Below are 14,213 nucleotides of genomic sequence, written 5' to 3'. Positions count from 1 at the left end.
GCTGGGGGGGGGGTATTCATTGCTTTTTTATACGTGAATTATCAGTCTATTCCTTCACTATATCCTTTCACTATCATACTGTTCGTTAGGGTGAAAAATGTCTTACACACAAACTCATGGCTCCTTTCTGAGTTCGGAACTCCACCCTGCCCCCCTCCCCAAGCACTGTTTGGGCATCTTCACTTGCATGCCCCTCAGGCGTCTCAGACTCCAATCCATCTAACCCTATCCTAGTGTCCACATCTCAGCTGTTGAGGTTGAACTGGTTTTTCTGGCCCATTCCTCACCTTCAACCCGCCACTCCATGGAGCCTACCTCTCACCTCAAGGGGACCTGCTCACCCCGCTCGCTCCCCATTGCTGCTTCTATGGCCCTGGTCACCATCACCTCTTGGCTGGATTTGCAGCAACACCCCCACCCTCCTGCAGGAACCCCTCCTGTCCGTCCTCCACAGCTAGGCCAGAGTGGTCTTCCTAAAATGGACATCTGCTAATAGTACTGTCTTATCAAATCCTGCAGACACTTTGCGAAGGCCCTGGGCTCAAGGCCAGACTCCTTAACTCACCGTGCAAAGCTGTCCGGGTCCTGGCACCAGATTTCTTCTCTGCTCATTTCTTGTCGCTTTCTTACAGCCTAGTTTGGGCCCAAACAGCGATTTCTCTGTTGGGTCACCCTCTCTCTCTCTCCCCTCTGGCTTTCAGGGATGCTGATTCCAGGGCCTGTGATGCCCTCCCTCTCTCCTCTTCCTCTGGAGGCTCCCTCTGCTCCTTCAATCCAACTCATTTTCATTTCCTCTGAGAAGCATTCCTGGCTGACTAACCCCCCCTTCTCCTCATGCTTCAACCCCCCAACACAGGGGGCCCCGTCCTTGCGCATGCCTCCTCCACACTGCTCTTTCCGTGCCATGCTTGTTTTACTGTCTCCCCACTAGACTGCAAGCTCCAGGAGGGCAGGACTGTCCTATGCGACCTTGGTCCCTTTGTGCCGATGCCAACCCAGCACGTGTGTGCTGTATAAGCATTGAGTGAGTGAAACAGCACTTGCTTGGATGGGACTGCTCCTCATAAAATAATCATAGCTTACATTTACCGAGTACTTAAGATGTGGCAGGCACCATTCTAAGTGTTGTACAAATGTGCACATAACCCTGTTAAGTACAGGCTATTTCCCCACATAACAGATGGAGAAACTGAGGCACAGGGAGCACTCAGCCAAGGCCAGCCTTGAGGAAGTGGAGGAATCCAGGCTGTTTCCAGAGTCCACTGCGGTCTCAGCTTCTAGGAAATTCGGTCCTAGAGTGAAGCGCAACTTGGGGTTCCACTATGTGAGCAGAATCACATCTCCTGCCAAGGGCTTTGTTTCACAGAGAGGACTCGCTCCTGTGTCACCCTTCACAAGGCCCGTGGGTCCCTCGCCCGGCTTTGGGAAGGGCCTGTGCATCTAGCCGGCGGCCCGGGGGCAGTCTGCATGTGGACCCCTGATTAACTTTCGGGGCTGCCGGTCCGCAGACCAGCTGTGTCCACGTCCTTGGGTGGCCCTCGCCACCGGCAGGTGCGGCACCGGAGCGTCCCGCCAGCACCCGGCCAGGTTCGGGCCAGGCCCGCAGCCCGGCCGCGCGTCTCCGGGAGCGGCTAGGAGGCGTGGGCCCGGGGGCGGCGCCTCTCTTCCAGGCCCCCGCCCTCGCCCGGCGCTCGGCCAGCCCCGGTGCAGCGGCCGGGAGTGGAGGGGGCGGGGACTCGGGAGGGGCCGAGCGCCGCTGCTGGTGCCGTAGCGGGAGCAGAGGGAGGAAGCGGTGCGTCCCCAGAGGCGTGCGCCCAGGCGGACGGACAGACCCACGGGCCGACGCGCGGAGGGAGCCGGCGGTCGTGAGGTCAGACTCGCCGGGATCGCGGGAGGCGCGGGGAGGGGCGGCAGCGAGGGGACCCGAGCCGGAGGGCGGCGCGAGGAGGGGCGGCGACGGGCCCGGCGCCGGTTGGGCTCGGGGGTCGGGCCCGAGACCCTCCCCTGGCCGGTTGGGCGCAGGGCGAGCGCGCCCCGGCCGCGGAAAGCAGAGCCCCGGATCCCTTCTCCCTCCGTCTCTTTTCTTTATACTCAGCGAAAAATAAACACCCGGGAAGGTAAAACAATAGCGGGGCCACCTGGGACGCGGCGCGCGCGGAGCGCCTACGTCTGGGGCGGGGGTCGGGGGTGCAACCGGGAGTGACGGCCCCACCCCGGGGCCCCCTTCCCGATTTGCCCCCGCGGACGGTCGGTCTGCCTGCGGCGCCGGGATCGGTGGGAGGTGAAAGGAATTCCCAGGAGTGAAGCGTTTGGCGAAAGTGTGGTGGAGACAATCGGGCTTCCTCCAGTTGCTCTGCTCTGGGCGGGGAAACTGAGGCGGAGGCAGACGTAGCGACTTGCCCAAGGTCAGAATGCAAAGGGTGACTGTCACGGTCCGGGACCGGGCGCCAGGTGTGTGGACCCGCGCAGCCCCTCTCGGTTTTGCGTTGCTTGTGTTGGCCTTTGATAAATCTCTGTTGTGTTTGTTTTAGAAATCTGCTGGTACGGTGGGACCGCGCCAGGGCTGCCGAACGCCAACTTGCTTCGTGTGTTCTGGGCAGGTCTGGGGCAGGTGGCAGCTCCGTGACCTACCACCACGATGGGAGACGGACTTTTTGATGAGGAAACCCAAACAGTGGAGGCCGGCCAGGGCGATTTGGCAAATCTGTCAGAAGGTTCTGACAAAACCTGCCCCGTTCCCTTTGGGGAATCCGAATGAGGGAGATTGCAGACACCTTCACCGGGAAGCCAAGGACATTTCTGTATAATCAGTGGCTGAAGGGATTTTCTCAGACTTTCCCCACCTTTTCCTCGAGGATTAATCCACCGCAGTCTACAATTCCAGTGGAAACCACCAGGCACAAGATGTGGCAGAAGCCTAGAGTATCTGCAGAATTGTTCTGGACCCTTCCTTTGCTTAGGGGAGTTTAACCAGATGCCACCCACCACCCACCCCCGACTCCCTCCTGCTGGTCTCTCCTTAACCTATTCTTATTTTCTGAGTTAAGTTCTGTTTCCAAAACTGTCCCCTGGAGGTCTAAGTGGATTGCCAGAGATGAGAGATTAAGTGTGGAGGGAAGAGCAAACGCCCTGTGTTGTGTCTTCTCTCCGCTGCCGACATGAAGTGCTTTCTCCAGGTGCTCAGCTGTCTGGCTGTGCTGGGTAAGTGGCGCTGCTTATCAGTGCGATCGATGGGAAAGTTTAACCTGCTGTTGCTTCCTGTAATTCCTTGTGGTTCTTTCCCATCAACTCTCGGCTTTGCGGGACACCAGGAGGCAGCCGGTGTGTGACACAGGTTGGAAGAGGGTACCAGGAGGCCTGTTTCTGACCCAGGAGGAACGGGGTGGAACATTGTGTGTTGTCTTTAAGGAAGAATGTTTACTGTCCTTAAAGGTCTGCCTAGGCCTTGCAGGGGTGAGGTCCCCCATCAGCGTGTTGGTGGTTTGGGGGCCCCATGTGGACCGTGGGGTGGTTTCTTGCAGTATTATAAACATGGTGCTTGGTCCACATTCGTTCCAAATCCAAAGCTGGTAACGCTGTCAACCACTCGGTCAGAAAGTTGGTTTGATGATGATGGTGCTTTATCTTGAGGGCAGGTGGGCGTGGTTGGAGAAGGGGGTGGAAAGGATGCTTTGCCCTACCTAAGTAGTTTGGAGACAAAAAATGTTTGATGGTACTGGTGCTACGTCCCCTCACCAAAGAAGCTCGGTCATTGTTTGGGGATAAAGAGAGACCTCTCTTAAGGATTCTCTCTTCAAGGGAGAGCCACGCTTTGCCCAGCACTCACCCATTCTCAAATTTTCCATGCCACTGAGCACCATCTGATGTGGTATCTTGGGTGTAGGATAAGCTCTCTGGCCAGGCTCTGTCCGCCTCGCTCCATTGCCTCAGACCTCACACATGAGCACAGCCCATGCCCTCTCTATGGCGGGGTCCCCTGCATTCAGAAGAGGTCATCACTCCTGCCTATGGAGTTTGCATCTCCAAATCTAGGTGTCCTGCGTTTATGGAATTTATTCATGACCTGCTGGCAGTGGAGATTGATTTCATTCATTGTCTACACTCTTGCAAGTGTTCACATACGGGTGGCGTTAGAGTGCCTGAGTTCCAATCTCAGCCTCACTGGGAGTGACATCTGAAGCTCAGTAAAATGGGACGATAACCTCCAAGGGTTATCTTGACAGTGAAAGCCTATAAGGTGTTCTAAACATCTTGACTGCTTTGAAAAATGTCTGGGCGGACGATAAATGTTTTCCGTCAGTGGTGCTCAAACTTGGGTGAATGTCGAAATCACGGGGGGAGCTTTTACAAATACAGGCAGCAACCCCAGACCAATGCAAGCGGGTTCTCTGGGAAGGTGATCTGGGCTCCAGTCATGCAGCTCTCCTAGAAGATTCCAGTGTAGAGCCAAGTTAAGGAACCAGCATGAGGTCATCAGTGGCAGCCCTCCCTGCTCCAGCACACAAGGACGCAGGATCTGGCAGTTTAGTCAGTCTTCTGCCCAAGTGTGAGTCAGGAGACCGTGTTTCCTGTGTGCTCAGGCAGGTAGCTCTGTACTCGCCCATCCTAAATGTTGTATTGGTATTTGTTACACTGTATTTGTCATTCACTTAGTGTCTGGGTTGAAATCATTAATTAGTGATTTATGCGAATTCAAAGGACAAACAAGGAGAGCCCTCCTGGAGGTTTGGGGGTGGGGTGGGTTATGTGGCTAAGGTGGGGAAACAGGACTGAGTGGCAGGGTGGGGCCCCTGGGCAGAAGGAACTACCAATGGGAAAACAAGGAAGTGTGACATTTGTGCCTGTTGTTTCTCCTGGCTGCTTAAAACATGGAAGGCTGCCTGCTGGTCCCTTTGCTGGGCCACTTCGGAGTGGAGCCTGGGCCCTGGCACTGGCCACTGTTTCTCTTCCCTTCACAAACAGCCTCATGTACAAAACAGGTACCATGGAGGAAAATGAGCTTCAAGGTGGCATGGAAGGGGAATGGTGGCAGAAGACCAGACGTGGTGAGAGGGGGAAGGTTTGGAACTGTTGACCTGCCTATTAATCTCTGCCGGGTCTTTTGAGCCTCACTGGTGAAATCCCCTCTTTTCTCATCCCTCAATGACTCTCACCCTGCTGGGGAGGGGACCTTGCCAGGACTGTGTTAACCTTGAAAGGCAAAGGCATATGGGGAGGGAACGGCACCCAGGTTGGGGTCTTACTTCCTGTTTGCAGTCTGGGGGAGGGGGGTCTGCATTCTTACTGTGTAATGCACATTAATGTGTAATGTGAATTTAAAACAGTAAAGAATCCCAAGGTTGGATGCCCATGTGGGTCACACACCTGGAGTCAAATTTTGTTTGTAAAAAGGAGGGTAAGTGCTGCGCAAAGTGAGACTGAGCCAGGGCTGCCAGGCTCCAGAAGTGGCTGTCTGTGTTAGAAAGCCCGCGACAGCATGTGGGTGGGGGGGGGCATACAGGGTAAACCCCTGAGATACTGGGGGCTCCTTTGACAGTGTCAGGCCTGTGCCTTTTACTCCCTTCCTTCGCCATGTCTGGGATCACGTTCTTCCTCTTCTGCCTGTCTGGGTACTGATTCTTGCCCTCTTGACCACTATGTCTTGTTTCTTCCTGTTGCCGCTCTGGGTCCCCCACCCAACGGGGGAACCACGGACTGCCACTGCCACCCTTGTGCCAGTTCTAAAGCCATCTTAAGCCTGGACCTGGTGGAGCCATGAGGGCAGGAAAGTCTCCACAACTGAGAATGGGTGGAACCTGAGAGGCAGACGATGAGAGAGAGAGAGAGAGAGTAGGGGCTGGTGTGTGTGTGGTGTGAGCGGAGGAAAAAGAGGGCATGTGAACAGGACAGGTGGGTGTGGCTGTGCCCGGGAGCTGCCTGTGTGAGTGACAGTGACACAGAAAGATGAAAACAGTGTGGGAGAGACCGTAGGATTTGTGTATGCAGGAACAGGAAGGGAATCATCAGGAAAGATGAGTATAAGCTTTAGGCACATAAAGCAAATTTCAATTTTGCATTGCCACGAAGAGTTATGCCTCCCCGATCAGTGCTGATGCTGCAAACAAGATGAAATAGCTTTAAAAGTGTTAGCGATGAAAAATGGAAGGGATTGAGACATCTCTGGATCAGTGCAGGAGAACGGATGGCTGACGGTCGTTTGTGTTCTTCGCCAGTAGGAGAGAATTGCGTTTGTAGAGTTTGAGACGCCTCCTGTTTGAATAGGATGGGACTTGGGAAGCCATCCCTCCCTTCCCTGTTAGTTAGGGGAGGCTTCTTGGGGGAGAGGCCAGAAGGTACTTCCAAGGAGATAGAAAGGAACTTTGCTGTTCTGGTGGGAGTGAGCACAGAGGCACAACCATGGGAATCATTGAGCCGCCTCTGGGCATCTGGAATGGTGTTAAGAGTCTCAATGTCCAACATGTTTCATTGCAGCAAGAGAAGAAGAACCGTAGTAATACCTCCTTTCCTAACTGTCGTCCTTGTTCTGAAGCAAGCCCTATCTCATTAAGTCCTCAAAGCAACCTTGCCGCGTAAATGCATCATATTATCACCTTTTTGTAGGGAGGGTTATGGCGGTCGAGGGAGGTTAAGGAAGTCACGTGAGGCAGAGTACTGTACCAACGAGACATGGTGCTCCACCATGGTAGGGACCCAAGCCCCCTCTGTCGTGTTCCATGTGCATGCCTCCATTCCCAAGGTCATCTCATGGTCCAAGACGGCTGTGCTATGAAAAAGGTTGGTGAAGGGCAGGCCCTCTTAATTTAAGGACACTTCCTAGAAAATCGCACACATCACTTCTGCCTACATCCCCATTGGCTAGAACTTGGTCACATGCCCATACTTTGCTGCAAAGGAGGCTGGGAAATATTATCGTTAATTCTCAGTGTCCACGTGCCCAGCTAAAATCTAGGGGTTCTATTACTATAGAAGAAGGAGAGAATGGATTTGGGGGGGGACAGCTACTGGCCTGTGGCATAGTCTCAGAGCTAGCAGGTGGCAGGGCAGGCTTTTGAAGCTAAGACCGTTTGGTTCCACATCCTGTGTTCTTGCATCTAACAAGCTGCCCACTCTTGAGTATGAGGCCCAGACCCTGAGCTCTGAGAAGTCTTGTTGGGAGGGCATAAATCAGGTGAACCAACAATTGTACATGGGAGGCAACATAAATTGGCATATGATTAAACACTAAATGTGGTTTTAGCAGTAGTACTGTAGTGTTTATAGCATGCTTGTATGCCCGTCACTGCTAAACACTTTATACAGCATGACCTTCTGTGTAAAGTGCGGAAGGACCATCTCTGTCACGTTCATTGCTGTAGCCTTTTACCTGGCACACAGTAAGTAGGTGGTCAGTTAATTTTTTGATGAATGGATGGTTTCACGAGGTAGGTGTTGTTTCTGTATTGGCTCCCTCAATCAATTCAAGGCTCAGAGAGTTTAAATAATTTTGTTCAAAGGCAGAGAACTAGAAATTGGCAGAGCCGGGATATTGGAATCCAAGTTTGTCTGGCTGTAGTGCTTGCGCCTTTACTTAACCAAATGGGTTCATAACCTTTTCTGTGTCGTTTAGAATCCTTCTGGCAAGTCTAGTGAAGCATATGTGGACCCCTTCTTGAGATAACATTTTAAAATGCATAAATAAAAATACAGAGGCTAACCAAGAAAATCAATTATATTGAAATATAAGCTATCAAAACAGGAAATAAATTTATGGTACAGCAATATGTTTCTTTAATAACTCATTCAATGATAAGATCTAACAGCAGGTCTAACCATTCTAATTTTGGCGTAGGGAAGAGTGAAAATGTAATTTTGAGGTCTCTGCATCAACTGTGATGTGATGTGAATGTGTGTACGACGTTATCTGTTGTGACCAAATCACAGGTCCTGGAGAATTTACCGTGACAGTTGCCTCCTATCATAACAAAAGGAACTGTTACCTTCCACTGAGAGGTTAGTGAAGAGAAAGACGTCGTTTTTTTCTCCCCCATTCAAGTTCACATACCTCCTGAATTCTGTCCATCGCCTCCAGTGCAACTCAGAGTTCAGTGTCGGTGGTGGTGGTGGTGGTGGTTGTGGGAGAGGCTGGGCTTTCCGAAATGGCAGGGTTGGCATGGGGAGGGCATTCTATATTCAGCAGAGACGTGACAATGCAGAGGAGCCGGCAATCATATTGGTGGTGACGTGGCCCTTTAGAGATGGGAGGGATGACTGTCCGTGGTTTAAGGGACAAGTTCATGTGGGAGGGTGTGGGCACAGAGATTGGCTTAGGCTGGGTTGAGCTTGGAACTTGGCCTGAAACTGGGTCCCTAGAGCCCAGGCAGACCACTTCCGCGGAGCCCAGGCTTGGGAACTGGATGAGGTGGCTCCAGTTGCTGGCCTCCCAGCGTCCCTGGCCTTGTGCATCCTGAGTCACAGTTCCTTGATTCATAATTTTAGGTTCCTTTGGGAGTTGCTTCTTCATCATGGTGGCCTATCTGTCTCTTTGCTGCTCCAAAGTGAGCACAGCGATTCCTTGTAAAGGGTTGGATTTTTTCACTTTAGGGAAATTAGGGAAACCTGTGTGTGAATGCCCCCTGATTTTCAAAGAAATGAGTGGTTGCATCAAAATCAAATTTATAGTTGTACAAAAATCATGTGTTGCGAAATTCCCTCATCAAGGACCCTTTATTGAGTGACTAATTGTGGGCCACCGTGGCAGGCACTTAACAAAGACATAGCAGTGGACCTCCCTTACCTGGAATCCTCAATTAAGTGGAATTTTGTTTTGGTTTTTGAACTCCACTTGCAGAAAGGCAGAAGTCACAAGATGTGGTAGCAAGGATTTATTCTAGAAATTAGCTTCTAGGCCACTGAAGCCCGGTCTGTACGTCTTCTGCATGTATAATTATAGTAGCAGAAGAGACTGCAGAGCCTCGGGGCACTGCAAGACCCTAAATCAAAGATTAAATTATATGAACTCTACCCAGTCTGGGAAGTGGTCAGATGTATTTTAAAAAGCTTTATAATAGGCTTTGTAATAATGAGGGTTGAAACAAAGTTTCTGCCTAGCCCCGTTTTAACCCTCTCATGGAATTCACCCGAATATCCCATTTCCTCACCATCCAGGTGACCCAGGCTTTGCTGGACACTACCCTATCTCTGCCCTCTAGGAGATGACAGTCTGAGGCCAGAGGTCAAGCAAGTGGTAAATCCCTTTGCACATGGCCAGGAAGACGTTGATGTTCTATACTGTCTGGGGGTGGGCATCTAGTGCAGAAGGAGAGGCAGGGCAAGTGTGTTGGCCCTGTTTTGAGCTCAGCAGGGGGAGTGAGGGAATTCTCTGCCAGGAGAGGGATGAGGCTGGAGTGGCCAGTCTGGAAAGGCTTTCTGGAAGAGCTGGAACGTTAGGCATTTCTTAAGTAATAGAAGAGTGAGGGGTCCTGGCAGCATTGTGGGGTGGCAGACACGCTGGACTGCTTGGAGGAGGCTTCTGAAGGATGGAGAAGCCCAGTGTCAGTGGGCCAGGGTGCTAAAGGTGCTGCTTGGTAAGAATGGGTGCATGCAGTCGGTTGGCATGAGGTCTGAGTATTTGGGCCAGAGACAGATGGAAGATGCCAGAGAGCTGTAAGTGGGTATCCTAGAGCACCACTGGGAGAAGCGGCCAGGGAGGACGAGAGGCGTTCCTGGAGTTGGCAGGACCAGAGTGAAAGTAAAGGGGACCTGTTCCTGTACCAAAGGAAGACCTTTTGTGTATCTGCCAAAAAAAAAAACCACACACAAAAAAAACCAGGGCAAAGACATTCTCACAAAACTGGGAACTCAAAAAAATTGGTGTCGTCTTCTCAACTTTTGGAGAGGAATGCGATACCAGTTGTGTGTTCATTCCCATTATGATTATTTGATGTATGCTCAGGATTGTCTTCAGCTGGCATTATTTTTGTGCATTTAATTCTGTTTTTGTTTGGAACACCCATTTCCCCATACTCCGGAGCGCCGTCCCCTCTCCTCCTTTTTCCTCGTGACTTCTGAGAACACTGGCTCTGCCCTCAGCCGGACACTGCATCCCGCCCACAGTATGTTGGTGACGGGGCCATGTCATGAAGCGGGCTCCCGGCCTCTTTCTCAAGGATCCCTTTTATGAACTCCCCTGCCCCCAGGAGCCCCATACATTTGAAATGTTCTGTCTCCCAGACAGACAGCATTTATTAAGTAGGAGCCATCTGTTTTTCCTATGTAACAACCTATGATCCCCTCACACTTGATACAGACTAGCCCTAAAGCAAAATTTGGCTGGTGCCCTGGGTGGCTGATGACCAAAGGACATACAGAGCCTGACCTGTTAGGTACCTTAGGTCTGTATCTTAGCAGTAGAAGGGAGGTGGTGTCCTTGTTAGGTGTTTTGGAATCTCTAAGATGGCCAGCGTCAGGACCCCAAGGGTCACCTAGGTGGAGTTTGCCCACGAATTGGTCGCACTGGTTGGGGACCTTGACTGATTTTGCAAGGAAAGACTTTCAGTAGGCAGAGGAACAGGAGACCTGGCGTTCCTTGCTGCAGGTTAAACCACACCTACCTGTCCTGGCCAGGTACAATCCATTCCCCTCCCCCCACCGCCTTTTTTTTTTAAAGACTTCCAGAGAAGGAAATTTCACAACCTCTTAGGTATAACAGCTGCATCAAGAAACCTTAGTTTTCACTGAAGATTTCATTTGAATTAAGTCATAATTTAAAACAGCAAATAAAGTGCTTTAGGGTAAACTTATATGAAAATAAGGTGGTGAGAGATTGGTTTCAATTTCACAAGGCAGCTTCTATTTGTTTGCTCCTTTTTCTTTTTCTTTTTTTTAATTTTAATTTATAGCCAGAGGTAACAGGTGAATATAGTTCTGTGGTAAAAAATCCAAACAGTACAGACAGAAAGTAAAATGCTAAAATTCCCGTCTGCCCCATGTCCCTCATTGAGTCTGATATATATCCTTTATAGTTTGATATATAGTTTTCTAGGCCTTTTCTCTAATTTCTATGCATATACTCACACAAATACAGATTTTTTTCTGATGCAAATGGAATCGTACAGAACATATTGTTCAACAACTTGATTTTAAAGGGGTGATTGACTTTACTAGTTTTTCAGGCTTAATTTTATGGCTGTATCAGAACTGATTTTGTTATTTTATAGCTAGTGGAAAGTGTAATTTGTGAAATCATTGGGGAGTACTGAGCCTCACTCAATAGCTATGTAATGGAATAATTTTGTCTTACTTTATCAAGAGCAAGAGTCTTAATAAAAATACTACCCTTAAATTTTAATGTATTTAATGAAAATAATCGACTTGTTTATTCTGAATAGTTTCTCCCAAAACACATAAATTTAACAAATTAAGCACACATATTTTATCGACTATTTTAGTTACCATTTTGAAACTGTGTTGAATTAAAATGAAGCTTATCTGAAACGTGTTAAGAGGACACCCATAAATACTGGATTTTGTGTCTAGTTCAATCAAGTGTTCTTGTTTGTTCATTGACTAGGGAAAAAATGAGAGTTTTCCTGCCTTTTCAATTCCCAAGTGATTGTTCCATTTAGAATGAAGTGGATTGGAGTCACCTCCAAGGTTGCTGGTTGCCGGACGTTTTACACCTTAAGCCAAAGGGAGAGAACTTTTCTTCTCTGGTGCTGCAGAAGCAACTATTGCTGTAAAAAGATTATCATTTCAAAGTGTTGGGTCACTTCTCAGATTCATGGATATGACTTTCTTTAAAACCCCTGGAGCCAATGCAGGTTTCTTGGATGGTTCACCTTTAGACCTGGTTTTTAAAGTAGTTGCTATTTTCGAGGGATGGTGGTTGGATTCACATCTCATAGTCAATGCTTCTTAAATATCGATTTGACCCGCTACCACCTATCCCGAGACCTCACTGTTCTGTTTGAATCTACTTACAATACTTTCCTAAGAAGTCTTTTTGTCTGCTCAATGAACAAATATTTGAGTGCCTGCCACAAGCACTCATTGTTCTGTTATCTCACAGACCGAGAATTAAAAGGTAAAAATCATGACGCACATTTTTAGTCACCTGATGATGTAGTTTTAATCTTTAATAGAGTAATTAAAAACACTGACATTAGGAAACGCTCTTCTATCCCTAAGGTCAGTCTTTCTTTTTATTATTACTTAACATCTTTTCTTCCTATTTTGTTCTCAACTCCTCTTTAGCTGCCATGAATTACAAATACCGCGGGCAGCCCTAATGAAGGGCCCTTTAGGAGTGAGAGATAAATACCAGTGATGGGGGAGATTGGGGTACCCCCATCCACCCACCACAGGGCACATTCTTTCTTTTGAAAATACTCAGCTATAAATGTCTTGAGTCCTGGATGTGTGAAATATCCTTATTAGCTGCTGAGGCTATTGTCTGTCTGTGGGAATTGGGAATTTCATGCTTAGCCCTGAGTCTCTAGGAAGCCAGAACAAATGAGAAATAAAATAGTCACACACTTGCCATCAGATAGGAAACAAGCATCCACCCCGGGCTTTCTCCCAAGGACCCTTATGTTGGGGGGGTGGTGCTGGTAAGGTCGATTGTCTCTCCTACTTTGTACTCAGCCTCCCTAATTCCCTGTGGAGTGACTTCTCCCAGAAAGCCATGGGAGAGAGTAGGGCCCTCACTAATGTTGGGCCCGTTTTCCAGAAGCTGCTACGTCAGCTAAGGAGGGTGCAGGCTCTTCCAGGTCTGCACCTTACCAGGTGCCCCCCCCACCACCCCACCACCCCGTCCACCTCCCCAGCCACCTGGGGTTAACTCTAAGAAGACATTGATCTGCACTTTTCTGCATGTCGCGAGTGCTTCTCACTTCTCCGTGGAGTCCCTAGTCTGCGTGTTGTAGACTGTGCCCAGTGGAAATGGCTCCTGGGACCCTCTGCACAGGATTCCCCCCTCCCCCCCTACAGGCTGCACTTCTCCCCGAGGCCTTCCTGGTTTTCCTCATTGGTTCTGTTCCGCCGTGGTTTTCTGTTGGTTTGGAGGTGGGTGGCCTTTTGGGAGTTCTGCTTTCACAGATGGACACGTCTGTCAGTTTATTAGAGGAGGGATTGTGCAGACAGATTCCTTCTAGGCTCACCCCCAAACAGACAACTCTTTATGACACCGTTTAGAGGTGATTTGCTGAACAGTTTCTGAATGTCTTCTGATGTTTCAGTACAAAAGATAGCTTGTGAACAGCTTTGCATTCTGAATGGCTTCTGGTGTTGCATTACAAAAAAGCAAAGGGCGTTCAGAGCACCCTGCCCAGCTTTTCCTCCTTGTCTCTGTCAGAACAGGGGCTGGCCTGGAGCTGGCTGGTCCAGCAGCTCTCGGGCTGGGACGAATGGCATCCATACCTCCTGTCTCGTGCTCGCTTATATCTTGAATCCAGCTTTTCTGAGGAGCTCCCCCTGAGCAGTGGACTTCTAGAAGGGGGAATGTCAATGGAGAGAACTAACTTGAATGTATTTTAGAAGAATCTTTCTGGCGCTGATGCGTGCCCCTCTTATTTGAAAGGAGAATTATTCCGGAGGTGAGGAAAAGACTGTGTTGGCCTGGAAGAGGGGAGAAGGGCAGGAGGGCTGGAAAGTGCCCCTCCCGGAAGAGAAAGAGACTCTGGTGTACATCATCTTTAATTCAAACATTACACAGGACAAGCATTCGCCTTCCCCCTCTTAACCCCACCGCAGAAGAGCTGCAATTTCCCATATTTGGAATTTGGGGAGAGCCAGGCCTCATGTGAGGACGAGGCCAGGTTCAATCTGTGCTTTGGGGAGAAGTAAATCAATAGGAGAGCCTCGAGGCTTGTGGTATTTATGATCACTGTATGTGCCTCCTCGTCATGATTTATTCAGCAGCCCTTCGTGTCCTGCAGCGGGTACCGTGCCCGTCAGTAATCTGACTCTTGTTTTCTTCTGCGTAGTTTCCTTTTTGCAAATGGATAGGGATTCAGCTTTCCTTGCGGAGGCTTGTACTGTGTCATCAGGAACTGGGGCGACGGAAGTCATGCGGATGCTTTTAAGCAACTAATCCCATAAGACATTCGAAGCATCGTCTGTACCAGTCCCTGCTCGTCCTGCCTGCGGGCCAGAGATTGGGGAGGTTCTGCCCAGGAGGCTGTGTGGGCACCACAGCATCCTTCGGAGAGACCAGGGTTGGGGCAGTTAGGGTCCTC

General features: G+C 49.9%; 1 protein-coding gene across 4 annotated transcripts in view; it reads left to right on the top strand.

The window, feature by feature from the left end:
- Positions 1-1,726: 1,726 nt before the first annotated feature.
- IGSF3 (immunoglobulin superfamily member 3) overlaps positions 1,727-14,213 on the top strand; it is an 88,549-nt gene continuing 76,062 nt past the window's right edge. For 3 of the 4 annotated variants that reach the window (XM_074318415.1, XM_074318414.1, XM_074318413.1), the window contains exons 1-2: positions 1,727-1,870; positions 2,532-3,201. In XM_074318415.1, the coding sequence (XP_074174516.1) occupies positions 3,159-3,201 (43 nt within the window). In that variant the 5' untranslated portion in view covers positions 1,727-1,870; positions 2,532-3,158. Of the gene's footprint in view, positions 1,871-1,942; positions 2,118-2,531; positions 3,202-14,213 lie in introns of those variants that run through there. The other variant, XM_019730616.2, reaches the window with a different exon arrangement.

Source organism: Rhinolophus sinicus, linkage group LG14 (genome assembly GCF_036562045.2).
Source record: "Rhinolophus sinicus isolate RSC01 linkage group LG14, ASM3656204v1, whole genome shotgun sequence".
In the NCBI taxonomy this organism is placed as follows: Eukaryota; Metazoa; Chordata; class Mammalia; order Chiroptera; family Rhinolophidae; genus Rhinolophus; species Rhinolophus sinicus.
The sequence above is the reverse complement of the archived record's forward strand: the minus strand, read 5'-3'. Positions and strand labels throughout refer to the sequence as shown.